Source organism: Bombyx mandarina, chromosome 16, assembly GCF_030267445.1.
Source record: "Bombyx mandarina strain Sakado chromosome 16, ASM3026744v2".
Classification (NCBI taxonomy): domain Eukaryota; kingdom Metazoa; phylum Arthropoda; class Insecta; order Lepidoptera; family Bombycidae; genus Bombyx; species Bombyx mandarina.
Window position 1 is genome coordinate 135236 of NC_143222.1, and position 23272 is coordinate 158507.

At 38.6% G+C, this 23272-nt stretch overlaps 1 protein-coding gene across 1 annotated transcript in view; it reads right to left on the bottom strand.

The window, feature by feature from the left end:
* The window catches only part of LOC114247481 (nucleoredoxin), a 44378-nt gene that overhangs the window by 12236 nt on the left and 8870 nt on the right, over positions 1–23272 (bottom strand). Inside the window, exons 2-3 of the mRNA XM_089733567.1 lie at positions 11823–12056; positions 9733–9842 (exon numbers count right to left, since the gene is read on the bottom strand). Of these exons, the coding sequence (XP_089589693.1) occupies positions 9733–9842; positions 11823–12056 (344 nt within the window). The remainder of the gene's footprint in view (positions 1–9732; positions 9843–11822; positions 12057–23272) is intronic.

Here is a 23272-nt window from a genome sequence, read left to right on the forward strand (position 1 = left end):
TACACTACCCGAACACAGCCGGGTGTGGCGGCGATAAACCGGCTGCCTTCGTTCGCGTTAACTTTACGACAGGTTTATATCCGGGCCGGGCAGCAATTGCTTTGAGACCGTCGTAAATAAATTTCATCGTAGTTTTCGGTATGATTTCTGTCCTCATTTTTATGGCACAGTTTGAGTTTGTTACGTCGGTAGCGTCATATAATAGTGCTTACTGGCATGGCGAAGGATATAACAATAATTGTGCACGATCACAATTTTTACTGCTGGTAGGCGTACTTGTGAGTCCGCACGGGTAGGTACCACAATCCTGCCTATTTCTGCAGTGAAGCAGTAATGAGTTTCGGTTTGAAGGGCGGGGCAGCCGTTGTAACTATACTGAGACCTCAGAACTTATATCTCATGGTGAGTGACGCATTTACGTTGTAGATGTCTATGGGGTCAAGTAACCACTTAAAACCAGGTAGGCTGTGAGCTCGTCCACCCATCTAAGCAATAAAAAAAGATAATATTTTCTTTGACAATCGCTAATAGTACCGTTAAATGTCTTGGGGGTGTGATTGGGATAGATAGTGACTGGGATCTTGGGTAGGGTAGCAGGGGTAGAGTTGGGTACTAAGAAGGGGCTTGGTTGGGACATATCGTCTTTTCGTATTAAAAGTGTACAATTTCCAAAAATATTCGAAATTGAGTTAGTATGCCGAATCATTTGGTATCACCAGTATTTTTCTGATAAATACTGTCAAAAGAGCGTAGTTTAGTTTTAGTTTTTTTTTTAGTTTACCTATGTTTTGACTACTATTAACAAAATTAAGATGATTAATAGTAAAAATATCGCATGTTAAAACTTTGAAACGCTCTCCTGTAAAATTAGTAAGTTTTGACTTTTAATGCGAGAAGACGATAATATGCGTTCATATTTGTCGTCATTCAACACTGTTATAATGTAAAATATCTCAGCGCATAAAATAAAACTTCCACTGCTCCAAAATTCTCTAAAATTGTCTAACAACTTTTTTACGCGTTGCTCATTTTAACCGTCTTCGCCATCTTCCTTTTCTCTGTCATTCTCTTTTCCCTTTCTTTCCGTTTTCAAAGTTCCGTTCCACACTCTTTTCATGCGTTCTGTTATACGGGTTCTGGATATTCCCTTTTTTTTAAAAACTTTTAAACCAACAAACGTGTCGTCGCGACGGAGATCGAAAATGGACTGAGGCTAATGGGAATTGTAGTTTACTGCTGGCCACTAAAACACTGACTGAGCAGGGAAATAGGGATGTGTCAGCAGTAAAGGATACAGGGCCGTCTTATAACAGTTCCTTTCTTACCGATCCTAAAATAATACAATTAAAACTATTTTCAATGAAAACGTCGACGAATATTCGCCTTAGTCGTTCACAGACATGAAAACTGTGGAGTATTCGAATGTCGGAAATAATTTAGCGATAAATTAAACCGTAAAAATTAATTTACCAAGAAAATACTATAGATATTTGCGAGCATTTCGCTCCTGTCTTAAACATGTCTGCACCCTGCATGTTATATAAATAATTAATAGCTCGCAACAAATCACGCACGATCACATGGTCCCAATTGAGTATTCCCTTTGTTATGGGTACCAGAGATCGACATACATACTTATATACGTTAAAATGTATACATATATAGACAATAAACAAAGGTGCATAGTATAGTTACAACGGCTGCCCCACCCTTCAAACCGAAACGAATTACTGTTTCACGGCAGAAATAGGCAGGGTGGTGGTACCTACCCGCGCTGACTCACAAAGGTCCTACCACCAGTAATAGTAGTCAATCGTGAGCATTTGTTGAGTACGTATTTCATTAGAAAAATTGGTACCCGCCTGAGATTCGAACACCGGTGCATCGCTCAACACTCAACGCTCAACACGAATGCACCAGACGTCTTATCCTAAAGGATAGGCCTAAAGGCCACGACGACTTAAATAGTAAACAAACCTTAATCACACTAATGTTTGCCTGATGTGGGAATCGAACCCACGACCCTCGACGCAACTGGGCTCGCCAACCATTGCATTATCGAGTCAGTCAAAATTATATGTCTTTTGTAAGTGTATTTATTATTCAGTTATATTTTGTGTAATTTGGGTCTCCGGTGAGACAGGCACCGGATCATGCTACATCTACAAGCAGCCGGTATCCTATAGGATACTCATCTCGTATCATGCCCAATCAATAAAAACTCAACTTACAGACACTAATTGAAGCGTTTGCTATACGTTTTCGCTTTGTGTGCAAGTTAATAATGGCGCGTCGAAACTTGAAGGCGCGAGTGTGTATTCACCCCTTACGACCGCTGACACGACAACCCTCCGCTCCGACGAGTGTTAGACATTAGGTTTAAAATAGCGATCCCTCTGTAGCCAAACGCTTTTTTTTTATTGAGCGTTTTCCGGAGAAAGGGTTTTCCAACTTGAGAAGTCAAAGTTTCAAATGTATAACTAGCGGCCCGACCCGGCTCCGCTCGGGTCGGTAACAAAAATTTCAACGATATATGACGTTGTTTTATTTTTTTAAATAAAAGAACACTTATTGCGGCATAACTATAATGGTTAGACATATGCTGTCGCGACACATTTTGTAAATAATAATGTGTTCTACAAAGTCGTAGTACATTATTTTATTGTATCATCAATAGTTCTCGCAGAGCACGCGATGTAAAGAATATTTTAGGTAATTTTTTTACACCTTGGGTTAAAAAAAAAAAAAAACGGTTTGGTGCTATTGTAGATGATATTGTAGGACATCTTACAACTAAATCATGGTTTGAAAAACAAAAGAGTTTTTTATTAAAGATCAATTGACGGATCAACTGGAGCTCATAGACTAACTATAACGTAAGCATTCATTCAAATTGGAAGAATCTGAAGAGTCCAACGCAATTATGCCTACTCTATTTTTCGTTATTGATAAAGCTCTATAATTATAAAATCTTAATATACCCTCGTAAGGTAGCTTTCAGAGAAGGTGCTTTTAATTTTACTTAAAGAATCTAAAAATCATAAGAAACATTTGATCAGGTTATGCGTAAAAGAACCAATCATTGTTTCTTAGCATTTGAGAATGTTAGTCACTCCTAGTTGGATCTGTGCTGTATAAATTACACGAAAAGATTGTGTGAATACTTTATTGCATTGTTACTTTACCTATTTTCACTAAAATAATAAGTTTTTATTTTTTATTGGTTCGATGTGTGAATGATCTCACGGCCCACCTGATGGTAAATGGTCACCGGAGCCCATAGACATCTACAAAGTAAATGCCACCACCCAACTTGACATGAGTTCTAAGGTCTAAGGTCTAAGGTCTAAGTTCTAAGGCAGGGTGGTGGTGCGGACTCACGGTACGCCCTACCACCAGTAATTACGCAAATTATAATTTTGCGTGTTTGATTTTTATTACACGATGTTATTCCTTTACCGTGGAAGTCAATCGTGATCATTTGTTAAGTACGTATTTCATTAGAAAAATTGGTACCCACCTGCGGGATTCGAACACCGTTGCATCGCTACTTCGGCGTGTTATCCCTTAGGAAACGACGACTTTAAAGCACTTGTTATTCGCATTCAATCCTGTGGCAATAGGTACTATGAATCGCACATTTAATTCCACACATACATAATATGTAAATAGGTTTGGAACAGAAATAAGAAAGATCTTCCCTTTCTATTTTCGAAATTTTTTCTACATAGTTACTTAATAAACATATGGTAGGTATATGCATCTTTTTTTATTTATTTTTTATTGCCCTTGTAGCCAGACGAGCATACGGCCCACCTGATGGTGAGTGGTTACCGTCGCCCATGAACTTCAGCAATGCCAGGGGCAGACCCAAGCCGCTGCCTACCGCTTAATATTCTCCAAAAGCCTCGTTTGAAGAAGGACATGTCATAGCGCTCGGGAAACACCGTGGAGGGGAGATCATTCCATAGCCGGATGGTACGTGGCAAAAAAGATCTCTGGAAACGCACTGTGGATGACCGCAGTGGCTCCAGGTAGTATGAGTGAACTCTACTCCGGTGGCGGGCGGTGCGATGGTAAAAACGAGATGTCGGTTTCATCTCGAACAATTCCTCAGAGTACTCCCCATGGAACATACGGTACAAAATACAGAGGGAACCGAAGTCCCCCCGCAGACCCAGAGGTTCCAAACGATCCGTGAGAATGGGATTATCGACAATCCGAACGGCCCTCTTCTGTATGGAGTCAAATGAAAAAATTGCATCAATAAAATATTTGTCACAGAGGCCACAGATATCCATAAATTGACTATATTCGAAGTTTAGAACAATGAATATATAGCAGAAAAATGTATAATAGAAATGAAATTTCAACTTTATGTCTAAAGCGTTTAGAAAAGTAAAAACTACCGATTGCCGATTTGATTGCTTATTGGAAATATGTAAATGTGAAAAAATTATACAAATATAGTGAATCCCAGATTAATGTCTGTGGCTATCAAAGTTTGCTATTATCAATTTATAGAAAATGTTGCTTGCATATTTGTTGCATGAAACATGCCCGAAATTAATTCAAGATATTTTTCCTCTCGAAAAGATTTTTCCATAAAAGTGAATGTTTTAGGAGAGGGCCGTGAATACTAATAAACTTCAAATGATCCTTACCGGGCGCTACCGAAATGGAGCCTCCGATAAAATATAATTTAATTTTCTGTTTCATAAGGCAATTATTATTTTCATATTTTTTGAGACTTTTTGTCATTACTTTAAGCTGGTTGACGTTGTTAAAAATGTCAATTATTTGTCAATAGCCTATTGGGATTAATTCTACACGCACTATTTCGTAGGTGCTTAACTTTAAAAAAATGTAAACAAGTATAATTAGGAGCACACGCGGGAACTGAATGTAAAAAAAAAACAAAAAATCATTAAAGTAGGTAGGTATTAAAATCAATGGGACAATTCAAATATTATTTTTGCTATTCCGCACGTGTATTAACTGTTATTAATAATTTACGAAACTTTATTTATAATAAATATTAGAATTAAAAAAACAAAAAAACTGAAAAAAAAGTAAAGATTTCATATTAAAATTTTAATGGAAGATAAAAACAAACAAGAAAACAACAGTAAAACGAATTGATGGGAGAAAGTCGATAAATAGTTTTGGCGAAATCTGTGATCTATACTAATATTATAAAGAGGAAAGATTTGTTTGTTTGTTTGTTTCGAATAGGCTTCGAAACTACTGGACCGATTTGAAAAATTATTTTTCCATTAGAAGCCGACATTGTCCCTGATGAACATAGGCTACTTTTTTTTAATTTTATTTTATTTTATTTTTTTGGTTTCATGTGTGTTTTAATGTTTCCGAAGCGAAACGAGGGTGGGTCGCTAGTTATATTATATAAGTATAATAAGTATTTGACAACCATAATAATGTTTAAACTTTAAATTTCAATTGATTAGAGTCGAATTTCGACTACTAGTATTCCATAAATACAGCAATCTTTTGATCGAGTTGATGTTTTTTTCTTATTTATTTTGATTGTTTACAAACACCTGGTGAAATCTAACCGTTCCTTCATTATGAGAAAATTCAATTATAGAAATGCTTGGAGGGCCGCGTGTTGCTCATCCTTGCTCTAAGCTAAATACTTCGTTTAGTGATCGGCCACAATGGTCCCCCATACACAACGCGCCCCCTCGCCGCGGGGATCATGCGGAGACCCGACCCTCTCCCAAAAAAAGGTTCTACTGAATACACGAAAAATTTATGTTTTCCAATTTTACACATAAATCTATTGCGCTACGATTTATTTCGCTGTCCAAAAAGTTTATCACACGAATTGTCTCTCTTGATTTATGTTCGAAGAGACGTGTATGAGAGCGATCTGAGGGAAAGCATTGAAAAAATTTTATTGAAAAAATCAGCTAAGTTAGTAATTATTTTTCATGACCTTGTTTATGATACATGTTGGAGAGGGGGGACTTCCTAACAAAACCTTATATTTTGTAGGACAAATATTTTTTCACGTCATCTATATATTAATACGTGAAGCAAAAACTTTGTATCTCTTTTTACGAAAATTGCGCGGACGGAGGAGTATGAAATTTTCTACACTTATAGAGAATATAGAGAAGTGCACAATGCTAATTTTTTTTTTAAATAATGCTTATAAGATACATTAAATCAATAAAGAAAACATTACACACACTACATAACATGTATTTGACGCACACACGCATGCATACTATTTATTGATGATTTATTGTCAATCTTTTGTTCTTGACGTCTGTGGTCAAATTGAGAATAGATTAAATATTGTTTGTGTTTATTAATATTTTTTTAATATGTAGCCTTGGCGAAATTTGTGATTATAGAAGTATAAAATACAATCATAATAGTGTACAAACTTACAATTCCAATTAACTATATTTCGACTACTGCGGGACCTCTAGTTTAGATAATTATCTCGATAATTAACAAAGAAAAATTCGGTTAGTAAAATTTTTTTTAAATTCGTCAAATCAACATATTTTATCCTTGCTATCCCTAGTAAGCTAGCACTTACCAACGTTACGGTAAGGAAAAAAGTTGGGCGTCTAGTCAAAAGGAAGCTACTCACGAAAAATCAGCTTGTTAGTAGTAAATGATGAAACGTGTACCAGGGATCCTGTACTATTAGGCCGTCAGCGCAAAAGTGGCCTAAGCTTACCATAGTATGGAGTTAATGAGGTTCGAATTTACTTTTACACTGCTTCGTAGGCAAAAACAATACGCACTAAAATGATGTTTACACAGGGATCTGTTATCTATGGATGAAACTAGGGATAGGCCGATTTTGTATCAAAATTTATTATGTTTTAAATAAATTGCAACACATAAGCCCGAATATGAACTTTAGCGCTGACTGCCTCAATATACGCGATAAAATTTTGCTTCATCGTTAGATATTCTGGTTTCCGCAGACTAAAACATTGATTAAAAGGTAATTGTTGTTTCATTAATTTCTTAGTCATGGAAGTCTAAGCTACTAGATGAAAGCGTCAAAGATAAATTTGTGCTTTTATTACAAAATAACGCTTTCATTAATCTACGCTCTATTCGAGTTAATTACTAAGATCTACCAATGATAAACGTAATAACAGACAAGTAATGGCTCGTATATAGAACGACGCTCGAGGATAACCCCTCGCTTTTAATCATACGTAACAATGAGACAAACGGTCGCCATTGTTGCAGCGAAATTTTATTACGGACTTAAAAGCGTTTTGTTTCGACCGGAAAACATGCTAATTGAATTACTTTGGATTTGAAATGGGCTTTCGTTTTATTGTAATTATTCTGGTGGTCAATACGCGGCAAAATCATGGGTTTTTGGAACGAAGTTCCTTATGGGACGATGCGGAGGGGTACCCTAACCGGGAAAAAACGTCCGTAACGTAAGATTTTTATTAGTAATGCACACAGTGTACGACTTAACTTTGTAATAACCTACAAAAAAAAACATATATTTATTATGTATTTTTTATAAATCATCGTGAATAAAATAAAGTTGATAACTTTATAAAGTAGTTTTTTTTATTTTTATCAATAAAAAAATCATGATAAAAAATGTATACCCGAATAAAAAATTTTTTTATACCTCGAATAGAACTTAAAATTAATATTTTTATAATAAGGAACTTCGTTCCTATCCGGTGTCCCACGACACCACACTTTTTTTTTTCACTTTTCCAATAGCAAGGGCACACTTCGTTTCTGCTATACAGAACGACTGGATTCTGTATGAACAGTTTAAGATACGTAATGTAGGAACTAGATACGTTCCTATATTATCTATCATTATGTACATATCGACGCTTGAAAGGCAAACGTGACTAAGCGACAATAACTGCTTTGTACATAAATGATAGGCAATAACCGTATTCGATGGGCAAGAAAATATATATTTCTAGGTCTATTAAAATAATTTCAATCCTACAGCTAGATTCGTTAAAATAGATTTTTTTTTTAGGTATTTTCAACTTTAAATTAGTCTACTGTAAAGTTCAAGCCTTGTCGCTTAGTCGTGTTTGCCTTCCAAGCGTCGATATAGCTACGTCAGTCTCAGGATTTTCGGGCTGTCGATAGTACTTTAGGTTGTAATCCGAATATGTGTTAATCACTTAGCTGAACACATGTCTTATTAATCCTTATCCGATATTGAGACTCAACATTATAGAATTGTCTCTCCTCATTGGTGTTCTTAGAGGGTTATGAAATGTATTTCTTTAAAGGTTATTTGCAAAGAATCCTTGGTACTAGGCAGCGGCTACGCCATGACTTTGGGCCAAACTCAATGTTGGATCAGCGAAAACAGTTTATATTCCCTCAATCAGTGCGTGATCTATAGTTAGCTTGTCATCTCTCTTAGCCCCAAATCGCGTTACGTTACGTGACGTTTTGACTGACTCGATGGTGAAGTAGTTAGCACCTTTAGCTTCTGGGCTAAAGATCGTGGGTTCGACTCCCGCATCGGGCAAACATTTGGGCGATGAAAGAATTTGTTTGAGCTTTGTCTGTGTGTTTAATATGTGCTATATGTCTATATTTGAACTTATTTAAGTGCGTGTTTAATTTTATTTTTTATTGCATAGATGGGTGGACGAGCTCACAGCCCGCTTGGCGTTAAGTGGTTACCGGAGCCCATAGAAATCTACGAAGTAAACGCCGCCACCCACCTTGAGATATGAGTTTTAAGGTCTCAGTATAGTTACAACGGCTGCCCCACCCTTCAAACCGAAACGCATTACTGCTGCACGGCAGTTACCCGTGCGGATCACAAGAGGTATTTAAGTTTCTTGTTCCTTGTGACTTGTCCCTCCGTTTTTATTATTAACTAGCGACCCGCCCTCGCTTCGCTTCGGAAACATTAAAACACACAAGAAAAAAAAAAAGTGTGTGTGTCCGCTCCGACGCACGACTGGAGTTTACTGGATATAAAAAATTAAACGAAACAATACGAGAAATAGTTCTATATTACGACAACACGATACACAACAGATTATTAACAAATTAACGAGACACAAAACAAACGACTAACAAATATATGAAAATACAATAATGAGAGAAACGCGCGATCAGTACGAGGCTTTGTGGCGGACTGCCGGCGCAGCAGCCCGGCGTCACCTGCGATAACGCGGCCGCGCGTTGGCTCCTGATTGGCGCGCGCACGCATCACGCAATCAGGAGCCAATCAGGCGCATAAAGCATTTCGTGTGACATGCTAGGCGCATAACGCATTTCGTGTGACATGCTAGTACGATTTTGGTCCCCATAATTTTCATACCCCGGGCCTATATATGTAAATCGATTCTAAAGGAGTAAACTCCAAAAAAAAAAAAAATTAAAAAAAAATAGCCTATGTTCATCAGGGACAATGTCGGCTTCTAATGGAAAAATAATTTTTCAAATCGGTCCAGTAGTTTCGGAGCCTATTCGAAACAAACAAACAAACAAACAAATCTTTCCTCTTTATAATATTAGTATAGATTTGTGATGAGGTCTCGTGCAGACTTTTCTAAGGTTCTCTTTTTTTTAGAGAAGCATCTCATTTTACGTTTACCTTGGTGAGCCAATATTATTTTCAGTTTATTGTAAATATATTCTTTCTTTTTGACTTCGTGTGCTACTATTGAAAGTCGCGAAAACTATCCACGTAACCACTTATATTTTTTACAGTCTTACCTGTCACTAGATACGATAATGAGCTGCGTGTTGGCGTATTTCGCACGCCGCTTGCGTACTGCTGACAGCGCCGCGCAGAGGCTCGGAGCGAACGTCCGACATGGGGGACACTGGAACCAAACGTGCTTTCAGAATTCCTCAATTATTTATCACCTGAGGGATTTTATGATCCGGTAACTAAGACCTTTAAGTCATTACTGGTGGTAGGACCTCTTGTGAGTCCGCGCGGGTGGGTACCATCGCCCAGCCTATTTCTGCCGTGAAGCAGTAATGCGTTTCGGTTTGAAGGGTGGGGCAGCCGTTGTAACTATACTTGAGACCTTACGGCCTGGCCACGGGGATCGGCGGTGCGAACAGCGAAGCGGTGGACGAGGCGACAGTTCGCGCAGCACCGTTTGCAGGCCACGGGTACTCACGTTCGCCGCCGCGACTACTAAGGAAGTCCGACAGCGAAATGTCTATATCGAAATTATCTCGATATTGCTTACAAATTAATAGTTTTTTGGTTCAGGACCTATTATTTGGAAAATATTGTGAAGTACTTGATTTGAATAAGAATCGGAGTATACCTATAGATGGAGAATTCCACAAGAAGTACGAGAAATACTTTGGGTGGCTAGACTTCCAAATAGCTGGTCTAGCTAGTATTTCAGCTTTTTTTTTTTATTGCTTAGATGGGTGGACGAGCTCACAGCCCACCTTGTGTTAAGTGGTTACTGGAGCCCATAGACATCCACAACGTAAATGCGCCACCCACCTTGAGATATAAGTTCTAAGGTCTCAAGTATAGTTATAATGGCTGCCTCACCCTTCAAACCGAAACGCATTACTACTTCACGGCAGAAATAGGCAGGGTGGTAGTACCCACCCGTGTGGACTTACAAGAGGTCCTACCACCAGTAATTACGCAAATTATAATTTTGAGGATTTCATTTTTATTACACGATGTTATTCCTTCACCGTAGAAATCAATCGTGAACATTTGTTGAGTACGTATTTCATTACAAAAATTGGTACCCGCCTGATATTCGAACACCGGTGCATCGCTCAACACGATTGCACCGGACGTCCGTTAGGCCACGACGAATTTAAATATATAAAATAAAAAATAAATAAAAAATATAAAAATTTCGGCGTTAATTTTTCGCGGCGAAAACAACTAAACTCATTTAATCACTGTACTATTCGCCGCGACTACCGCTCGACTCCGTGGCTCGCGCCGTCCGTATTCATGCATTTGTTTTGCTCGCCCGCCGCATCGCGCGATTCGCTCGGTACATTTCGCCGGTCGCTTCGCCGGTCGCCGGTGCGCGTGGCTTGTTAGGTAGGTGCTTTTAGGCAATACAAGCACCGGTCACCGTCCTCGCCGAACCCGTCGCTTGCGACGAAGGGCTCGACGAGCGAATTAACCCACAGACACAGCCCACTGAGTTTCTCGCCGGATCTTCTCAGTGGGTCGCGCTTCCGATCCGGTGGTAGATTCTGCGAAGCACTGCTCTTGCTAGGGCGGTGTTAGCAATTCTCCGGTTTGAGCCCCGCGAGCTCACCTACACAAGCTAGGGTACGCTGAAGTAGCCTCTCAAGGCTATCAGCATAGGTAGGAAAAAAAAAAAAAAAAAAAAAAATTGTTAGGTACATTTCTATGCGCTTATTTTAGTCGCTAGACGCTTCGCCGTTCGCACCGCGCGAATATTCGTATCGGCGAATGTCCCGTGGCCAGGCTGTTAGAACTTATATCTCAAGGTGTGTGACGCGTTTACATTGTAGATGTCTATGGTCTTCGGTAACCACTTAACACCAGGTGGGCTGTGAGCTGGTCCACCCACTAGAGCAATAAAATAAATAAATAACGGGCATCCAATTCTTCAAGCGGAGCACACGACTGCTTCGAGCCAGAAATAAGAAGGACAGTACAAACCCGTGCATACAAAGCTGTCTATCTAACATCAACAAGGTACTGTCATTCATAATGTCTAATTGTATATTTATTTATTTAAAATTAGATATCGGTGGTCTTAATAACGCCAAATTGATTGACCGATCTAAGATTAACCTGATGGTTGTTAGAATTAAAATATATAAAAACTCACCCAATGAGCAGCAAAATAGAATACTCTCAAGGCATCTCCAGGCAGATCCTCGTACAGCTTCGTCTCCCCTTCACCTTGAAGCTGAATTCCTCTGAGGACTTCCGTTAAAGGTGGAGCAGGCCATGGAAACCTTTCGCCCAGTGGATCTTCTAATAGAGCGTCTCTTACTGGTCTCCCGCGTATGACTAGAGTGGGTACTCCTACTGCTATGCTGTATTTTTGGGTCAGACGGCGCTGGAAGAGAAGGAGGCTAGATTAACTAAAACCATCACATGATCGAAAGACGTTGAAAGCTGAACGCAGCAATGTGTTCAATATAACATTAATAACAGGACAAATAACACTGTCTTGAGATCTGGCTGCTTATTCGAGTGCATGGTTTCATATTTAATTTACTATTTTCTGATAATGTTTGTGAATTTCGGGAAGTTACTTACTCTGTCATTTATAAAAAATATATCGAGTTAGGTACTTTATTATTAGTGCGTTAAATTAATAATCGACGCAGTCTGGAATTACGAAATAAATTGTAGTAGTATCACAGTGAGTTTCCTATCTGTGTGTATTTTAGTGAACAAAGATCAAACACAAAACGAGGCACTTGAAAAAAATACCGCGCTGTGCGACGCTTGTTTGACAATTATCGGTCGCTTGTGTCGGTACCGGTAACAGGGTTGGCAACTACGACAACTTCCTTGACACTAACTATAAATCTATATTAAATTAATACGTGAAGCAAAAACTTTGAACTCCTTTTTACGAAAATCGCGCAGACGGAGGAGTATGAAATTTCCCACACTTATACGAGAGTCTAGAGGAATGTAGAATGCTTATATTTTTATTATGCGTAAAAATACAGTAAATCAATTGAAAAAAACATTACACACACTATTATGTATTTTTGACACACACACACGCATTTATACTCTTTTGTTTATTCAAGTCTGAGCTCAAATTGAGAATAGATTAATCTATATATTAATACGTGAAGCAAAAACTTTGTATCCCTTTTTACGAAAATTGCGCGGACGGAGGAGTATGAAATATTCCATACTTATAGAGAATATAGAGAAGAAGTGCACAATGCTAATATTTTTTTTAAATAATGCATAAAAGATACATTAAATCAATAAAGAAAACATTACACACACTACATACCATGTATTTGATGCACACACGCATGCATACTATTTATTGTCAAATTTTTGATCTTGACGTCTGTGGTCAAATTGAGAATAGATTAAATATTGTTTGTCTTTATTAATATTTTTTTATAGTGTAACCTTGGCGAAATTTGTGATTATAAAAATATAAAATAAAATCATAATAGTGTACAAACTTACAATTCCAATGAATTATAGTCGGTCGAATTTCGACTACTGCGGGACCTCTAGTATTAATTACTTAATTGTCTTTAATATCATATTTTGTGTATAGTGTAGTCTTGGCGAAATATGTGATTACAGAAATACAGTCTTTGACAATAGAACCTTGATAATGTTCAAACTAATCATTTTAATTAATTATGGTCGAATATCGACTATTGGGCGACCACTAGTATCTAAGTAATAAAAAAGCGACAACTGTTGCTTGATTCAAATAGTTCAAACCAGGATGATATGAAAACCGCCTGAGCCCGATGATGTAATCAATTAGTCAATGTTTTGACTGACTCGGTGGTGCAGTAAGCGGCCCTGACTGTCGTGCCGAGGGTTATGGGTTCGATTCTCACATCGGCTCTATTTTTCCTACCTATGCTGATAGGCTTGAGAGGCTTTAGCAGCGTTACCCTAGCGTGTAGGTGAGCTCACGGGGCTCAAACCGAAGGTGTTGCTTAATACTGGCCCTAGCAAGAGCAGTGCTTCGCAGAATCTACGGCCGGATCGGAAACGCGATCCACTGAGAAGATCCAGCGAGAAACTCAGTGAGCTCATCGGCTCAACATTGGTGTGAGGAACAGGTTTGTTCACTCTTTGTCTGGGCGTTTATATTATAATCTCTGGTACCCATTGCACAGGGATTCCCAATTTGGGCCGGATGACCGTGTGTGTTAAGTTTCCAGCTATTTTTTTTTATTATTAACTATAATGTTTGATAATGAGATCGTAGTTGCCTACCGAGATAACTAAAGCAACGATATAAACTATTTCATATAAACATAAGGAATTAATGGTATGTTGAGGTCTAGTATTTGTTCGACTTGGGACAGGATCGTGGCTTCATCTTCATCAATCTTCCGAAGATTTAAACGTAATCTAATGCTATTCAAAATAAACAGGCTCCATAAACAATTCTATATAACACCAAACTAGCCATCGACCGGTGTGCTTAGTGCGAGTGTTTTAACGTTCTCGATAGCGTAAAAGTTAACTCAAATTTGTATGGAGTTGGAACGTTTGCCTCCGTTTGCCGCTAGGGGCGCTATTCCAACTGCCTACAAATTTGAGTTAACTTTTACGCGATCGATACGATAAAAAACTCGCACTAAGCACACAGCCTATTAAGAGCAATAAAAAACATCATACTGTGAAAAAACCAAAACACCCTGTATATACTAGAATATTCTGTATCGTGTCACATCCTTATCGCCGGAACTTGCACTAACTCAGCCACTGAACTTGTTTATTTTTATCCTGCCCACGTTCAAACATGACACTAATGTGTCCACAGACTCAGCTAACATCAGTTCAGTTCAAATAATAGATTGACGATGCGGTATGTATTGTGCCGTGTCTGGTATTTCTCAAGCGCTACGCACACCTCTACGGATGAATGAGGTTTTCATTGCGATGCCTCCAAGATCAGCCCGAGGGGACAATACGAGGGGTAACAGATAAGGGCGTGGTCAGTTGATTTACAACTATATAGCGGGTCTAATCACGCTTCAAGTAAGTCTCGCATATTGTAACAAATGTCGTTGTGGCCTAAAGGATAAGACGTCCGGTGCATTCGTATGTAGCGATGCACCGGCGTTCGAATCTCGCAGGCAGGTAACAATTTTTCCATTGAAATACGTACTTGACAAATGTTCACGATTGCCTCTCACGGTGAAGGAATAACATCGTGCAATAAAAATCAAACGCGCAAAATTATAATTTGCGTAATTACTGGTGGTAGGACCTCTTGTGAGTCCGCGCGGGTAGGTACCACCACCCTGCCTATTTCTGCCGTGAAGCAGTAATGCGTTTTGGTTTGAAGGGCTGTACTGCCGTTGCCGAAGCCGTTGTTGTACTGTTAAAAATGAAACCTTAGAACTTATATCTCAGGGTGGGTGGCGGCATTTACGTTGTACATGCCTATGGGCTCCGGTAACCACTTAACAGCAGGTGGGCCATGAGCTCGTCCAATCATCTAAGCAATAATTATAAAAAAAATCAAAGCACAGCGTAAATACGCAATGGTGGCCTATTATGATACAAACAGCTGTGTCTGAGGCTCCTACGTATTTACAACATCACTTGTCTCATTTACTCTTTATCTTTCGATTGCCGTCTCTGTGTAGGCACTGGAGACCACGACTACTGTACTGTAGAGTTTACTAACAAATGTGACCTGATTAACTCAGGCGTTAGTATGCTTAAGCATCACAACGACTTCAAATATGCACTCGTATAGTCACGACATCAAAGTGCATGCACGGTATATATTTGATGGCGCCAAGGATGGCTGAGCGGCAGTTTCCGTCATCATTCGTATTCGGTAGAACTCAGTTTATTGCAATAAAAGTCAATAAAACCTTTTGAATAATAATTATTGAAACTCTTAACACATAATTTTCACAATGACAGGGTAAACCGACAGTTTTGTTTCAACTGACAGACTGACTGACTGACTGAGACGACTCTGTCCACGTACCGCCATTTTATACTCTGGCTTTACGGCGTCTACCCTACATTTTTGTGATATTTATCAAAACAACATTTTATCATTTCAAATAATAATCAAAACAATGTCTTAATATTACTAAAGTCGTTATCCACTATATATTCGATAAAGCTGCGTGTTAGCGAATAACTTTTTAAAACATCGCAAACTGTAAAAGCTTACATTGTATCGATGGCTGTGTTGCTGTCGCGTCAGACAATCCACCCGGGAGCCGGCAATCAGCTAAAAGCCCCACCTCTACCACTCGGAGATGAATTACTGATAATTATTTGAAAACTAGTCTTCACTAGACAACGTCAGAACCCGTGTAGCCGCATCTTTTCTGTTAGGTCTTCTATGATATCAGCAGAGTAATACATCACCTCTAACGGATAGGCGACGGCCTGTTTTTAATTGCTTGGATGGATTAAGCTCATTACCCTATTTAACGTAATACGTTTTTAACTCATGTTCACTAATGACTTCCACGATGAAGGAATAACATCGTTTAGTAGGAAGGTAATCAGCATGAATATAATTTGCGTAATTACTGGTGGTACGGTGTCTCGTGAGCTCGCACTGGTGGGTACTACCACTCTGCTTACTTATGCGAAGTACTTATTTGTTTTGGTTCGAAACGTGGACCAGCCGTTATAATGTAGAGCTGATTAAAACTCATGTCTTAAGGTAACCTGGTGAACACTTAAGGTAGCCAAGAGCTCATCCCCCCGTCTCAGCAATATATAAAACATTAAAATTGGTATATACAGCTCACAGACCTCAAAACGTAATTGCCACTGCGCGAGATATCACCCTTCAAATTGGGACACAAGACTGCTTTGCGATAGAAAGAGGTTTTATGGTGGTACGTCAGGCAAGCAGTGCGGCCTAACAATACGCTCTACGTTTATAAAGAGAAAACTTCGAGGTAACGAAAAAGTGATACTAAAAATAGATAAATTTATACTTCTATACGGTTTATCGTGCGAGAAAAGAAGATAACGCTGAAGGTGCCACTTTTACGGCGATTGAACTGGGTAAATTTACATTTATTCATTTATTCACGCCATGCGAGACGTGCGAGTGCGAGAGAGAACCTGGTCTGATTTTTATCATGTTACGTCGCAAAAAAATTACGTTTTTATTGTGATTTTTTTGAGTATTGTCGTACGAGGAAATTCCAGTACTACATTGTGAAGAGTGTTCTTTATACACGTCATTTCGGATCCTCTCGATCCACTAATGGTGCTTTTAAGTACCCCAAGCATAAGCCATCGTTTTCGTCGAGCCGTCGACGAAGAGCTTGGCGAGTAAATTAACCCACAGACACACCCCATTGAGTTTCTCGCCGGATCTTCTCAGTGGGTCGCGCTTCGGATCCGGATCTTTGGGTTAGTGTTAGCAACGTCATCACATTTGAGCCCTGTGAGCTCACCTTACGCTGAAATGGCCTCTTAAGGCCATCAGCTTAGGTACAGAAAAAAAATTATTTATGAATTCAATAAGTTTACCGAAACATCATAAAAAGATAGATAAAAATTACCAAATGCAACGCAACACCATCAAATTTATCAAATAGCCTTTTCTACTTATGGTATTGAAGAGTCGAAAGAATTGACCCGCGTCGGAGGGTCGCAAGCGTTGCACGTAGTTCATCGAAAGGGTGTCTACTAGCCCGGAACAGACCTACGGGCCAGTCACCCGAAAATCGGTAAAAGATCTCTTTAGAACTTTACCTTGTTAGTCATTGCTCTTTGAGTTGTCTTTCGTAAGACTGGTTTCGGTTGTTTTTGTAGTTTAGATAAACCTTCTCAATAATTACATCATGAGTGGGTAACACTACCTAAATTGACGGATTTTGACGACAAAAATAACGATATTGGAAGCGTAAAATATTGTTTCGCTCTTCTAGACCATCCACAGACCTCAATTCAATGTCAAATGTCATCGAAACTTGTAAAATCTCATAGAACGTGATACTAGCCTAGTCTCTAAAGTAATTTCTATCCAATTGTTTAGAGCAGCACATATTCTATCAGTGAATCATGACTATCCTTTTTAAACTGCGAATTAAGACAAAAAAAACCGTGCTGCTTTTGTGTCATTCACCTTAGTTATAGGTCTATTTGAATATGTACTTTAAATTGTCATATAATATGTATACTTAATATTATTCCATACAACGATAATAGTTTTATCCCGATGCAACGTCACGCCAGTGTTTTTTTTTCGTTACCTATTTCTGTGGTAGCCTAAGAGGCTATTGCAGCTACGCGCGAACTGCTAGGTGAGCTCACGGGCTCAACCTGAGATAATTTGCTAACACTAATCCTAGTAAGAGTAGTGCTTCGCAGAATCTAGCACCAGATCGGAATCGCGACCCACGGAGAAAATCCGGCGAGGAACTCAGTCGGCTGGCGCCAATGTGTTCATTTGAATGCACCAAATTTCATGGCCACCGATTTCTTAGACGAAAATTTAATATTATTTAATTGAAATATATCTATTGATCCGTTTAAATTTATATATTTATTGAAGATCAATTGAAAACTATACGAGAATAGAAAACTATCGGAGATACCTGAGAAAGTTCGCAGACAAAATCAAAGCCACATGGCGCCGAGTCTATTGGCAAACGACAACTTAAAGCATAAAACTTAAGTCATAAGCTTATGTACAAATTGGGGATTCAACTAAAGCCATTCGAGGGCTTACATTGAATTAGTAAATCCTCGACCTCAGTATCTACGTATAATTCGTACCTAACAACCCCACGGTGGCCTGAGTCGTAAAACGCTAACTCATTCCACTGGCGCGCTTAATTTGTTCAAATTACGCTGGGGTGCAGATTTACGACTAATATTGTAGGTACCGGCTCTCTAGGGCTTTTTGTGATGCGGTATGTAAAGCAGTATCCATTATTTCAAGTTCTGTATTTATCAAACAGCATACGGACTGTTCGTCTAACGAACGAAAACATCGGCTTCGTGGAAAATATTAATTGCGTGGTCGCTATCTGTGTCTGCATTTGATATTGCACGAAGTCATGTGTTCTAGTTGATACTAGGAAAGGCTTTATTTGACTACAATTCAATTTTAATGGCACAAAACGGTCGCGCAGGAGGTCTCCTATGTGGGCCGAATTAAATCTGCAGTGCAGCCGAAATTTTTCCAAAAAATCTAATTGCTCGTACGTCGACGAATGTTCATATAGTACCGGCATTCAACTACATGATGATCGTTGATCTTCGTTGGAAGATGACACTTAAGCAGAAAAATTCGGCTGCTCTTATTAGTTTATCAATTATAATTATTATATAGTAAGTAAAATTTAGAGGATTTTTGTGGACAGAATGTTTGGATTTTTCTTTAATTGTTGGATACAGTGGTAGACCAATTTTAGTTACATGTACTTCGAACTAATAATTTCCTATCTACACGGCTGCAATATACATAAAGACTGAATCAAATGAAAAGGGCCTTTAATGGATAAACCCCTACAAAGGATTTAATTCTTAACCCAATCGTTTTTTATAAATTCAATTTCCACGCAGCCGATTTTCGCGCAGAATCAAAGAAAACAAAACAGACAGGGGGGAGTCGGATTAGTATTCCAATGTCATCCGACCGGCGGCCACCGATCCGCAGTCGGTCTACTTAATAATGAATTCCCATCGTGTATGAGATAGCTGAATGGTTTCAATGTTATTCTGTTTTCATTCTGTAATGTATACGTCACATTTATTACATGAAAACCGAGAAAAAAATGCTCAAGAGTTGTCAAGCTCCAGTGGCAGTATACAGGGTCATGATATCAGATAGAGTTCAAGATATAAACTCAGAGTATTGACCTTGGGCACAATATGGATGGGAGGTTAGCTGGGCCGACGTTATAATGAGGATCCCACGAATCAGCTGAATTAGCCCACTAAGTTTCTCGCCGGATCTTCTCAGTGGGTCGCGTTTCCGATCCTATGGTGGATTTTGCGTAGCACTGCTTTTGTTAGAGGCTGTGTTTGCAACGTCCTCAGGTTAGAGCACTGTGAGCTCACCTACTCGCTCGATGAATCTAGCATAGCCCCTCGAGGAGGAGAAAAAGTAGAAAAAAAATATGGATGCGGGTGGCGTGGGTCTGTTATTGTACTAAGCAACGGGGAAGGCAGTATTGTAGGGCCTGTTGTAAGCCTGCACAGATCGGTACGGCCCATTTTAATCGGCATTCTAGTTTAATGGGTAAATAGCCATAATTCCGTCATATAACGGCCGTCTGGTGTAGTGGTAAGTGATATGGTCACTACACAAGGGGGTCGCGGGTTCGAATCCCGCCAAGGGAAGATATTTGTATGATAAATATAAATGTATTTTCCAGGGTTATGGATGTATATTAAATATATTTATGCGTATAATAAAAATCTTACATTTATATCCGTTATCTGGTACCTGTAACACAAGTTCTTTACGAACTTATCACGGGACCAGTTAACGTGGCGTGATTGTTAGTAAATATTTATTTATTTATTTATTATTCCAGGTATATTTGGATTTTAATGACCTGTTACAGTTGACGTCATTGTGTGGCTTGGAATAGCTTGGGCTGCGGGACAACGACAATTCTCTGAGTTATTAGTACCAATGGGTAAATATTAGGTGTTCTGAGGAACTGTTTGAGATGTATCCATAATCTCTATGCGATACACACCATCGACTGCGGAATTGGGTTTTTCAATAGTACCTGAGAACATTACGTTCGTCTGCGCTACGTTTGTCCCATTTATTACGAATTTAAATTTAATCATACACGAGAAAAAAGATGTTGTTTCAAATACATTATTTACGAAAAAACAAGGTAATGGATGTTTGCAGGATTTTCATTTCCCAACAAAACGCAGGTTCGAGATTTGTACATAACGACAGTTTCATGGTTCAGGAGGTATTGTTTTAACCCTCTCTTCTAATGAAAGCGGTGTAAATGTCTGGAGGGAGAGGTCGGCGGGGTCTCGAGAGCCCTCCGCAAGACGTCAACCCTGATAAAAAGTGTTGCCACTAAGCGGATAGTGCTAGATCTATAGACTAGATCTAGCATAGTTAGGTTATAGCTTAGTTCTTTGAAATATAAGGTCATTTTTAGATTTTCCCTGAGATTTGGATATGACTTTCGTTGAAGTTTATTTGCTTTTGGCTGTTAAATGTTAAATATTGTCACGCCGGTATGAGTAACGCTGTCTATCGCCGAATAGTCGAACAAATATCGAAGGATCTAGTAGCGCCTAGAACGCACGAGAAGTACAACGCCATCTATTGACAGATAGCGGAAACTACTACTAGAGATATGTGGAATATTCTCGATAATTCTAGGGGGTGATGTATCGGCAAGTGTCCGATTGACTTGAAACTTGGTAACCATGTAGAAAATACATGTACTTACCTAATGGATAGGCTAATATTTATATGAGTGTTGGACTGGGTTAATGATGAGAATCGTTGTGGGGATGAGAAATAATAATGTTAATTTTAAATGCCCAGCGAAGCGGACGGGTACAGCTAGTAATATATATTTTTATTTATTTATGGGCTAGTGCTTAGTAGCGGTATTCCTGTTTGTAGTGTCCAAGTCCGTATGATATTCGCTTAACATCGAGTGGACCGCGAGCTTTTAAATAGCCTCTATAGATGAGATTTTCGACAACCTCAACCCTTGTGCTAGGGTTCCCTTAAGTATGCGAGTTTGCTTGCTACGCAAAACCGTGACGTGTTTCTGGTGCCTAAATCTCAAATTGTTTTAAATTAAACGGTAATAAATCTATTTGGCATGTTTTTTTTGCATAAATTACGTTTGTTATGTATTTAATTAATTACTTGAAATTATATGCGCCATTTACCACATTTTCGGCCATAGACGATTTTCTAGTATTAAAATCAATAATAAATGTAAATATTTATCATCATCATCATCATTATCCTGCCCTTCTCCCAGTCACCTGGGGTCGGCGCAACATGTTTTCTCCTTCCATACTCTTCTATCATATACCATTTCTTTGCTCACTCCCCTCTTACCCATATCGTCTTTCACACAATCCATCTATTTCTTCTTAGGTCTACCTCTTCCTCTATATCCTTCCACATTCATAGTTAACACTCTCTTAACAACCTCATTTTCATTTCGTCTCATCAAATGTCCATACCATCCCAAACGCGCACTCCTCAGCTTCTCTGTCACAGGTGCCACTTTCAGACTTCCTCTAACATATACATTCCGTATTCTATCCGTTCTCGTTACTCCACACTCCAATGTAAATATTTATGTTATGAAGATAAAGGTAACGAGACAACTGAATTACTTAAGTTAAATTGATTTTACTGGTGGTAAGGCGTATCTGGGTCCGCACGAGTAAGTACCACCACCATGCCTATTTCTGCCGTGAAGCAAGTTTTGCTTAGGTGACTGAGACTAAAACTGATGAATCAAGATGGCTGGCGGCATTTATTTTGTTGATGGTTATGGGCTCCGGTAGCCATTTAACACCAGCTAGGTCGTGAACTCGTCCTACTGTTTAAACAAGTAAAAAAAGTTATTTGAATTAGAAAAACTGGTGATTATCTTAATTCAATTCGTGCAATTTAACGTTAATACATAAAAAAATTGTCGGTAGTGAGATAACTAAGAAAATGACTAAAGTCACGTTTTTAACACTACTAGTGGTCCCGCAGTAGTCGAAATTCGACTATAGTTAATTGAAATTATAAGTTTGGATATTAATAGGTTCTTTTTTCAAAGACTTATTAAAGTTCTATACCCACAGAGTTCGCCAAGACCACACCATAGACAAATAACATTAAAGACAAACAATATTAACCTATTCTCAATTTGACCACAGACATTAAGCAATAACAAAAGTTTGACAATAAACAAAGAATATGTTTATGTGTGTGTCAAATACATGATAGTGTGTGTAATGTTTTCTTTATTGATTTTAATTATGTATCTTTTATGTATTATTTAAAAAAATATTAGCACTGTTAGCTTCTCTATATTCTCTGTAATGTGTGGGAAATTTCATACTCCTCCATCCGCGCAATTTTCGTAAAAAGGGGTACAAAGTTTTTGTTTCCCGTATTAATATATTATATAGATTGAATCACCATGGGGTGTAGTCATTGATTACAATACAATTTGATATTTAAGTGTAACACGGTAAAGTCTATTATTCTACTTGATACATATACATATTGCTTTTTTTGTCAACGCTTGATTTTACTATAGGTATTGTTGTACCAAGGATTTAAATGAAATCGATTCTTGAGGATTAATCGCCAAAAAGATTCGCATAAAAACGACGTGCGTGCGACTAAGGATTGTTAGATGTTGACGCGAGTGCGAAGGTTATAAAGACGCCGCAGATCAATGAACTTGAAATCACACCCGCGTCTGGACATATTGATTTTTATGTTTTTCGAAAGACGATTTGCAGAGACATAATGTGATTCTAAAAAGTTTTGTCACGTCAAATTAGTTATTTGTATTCTATACGGTGCGGTGGTAGTTTTATTCGCCAAAACAGCTGCCAAATTCTAATGCGATCCGTTAG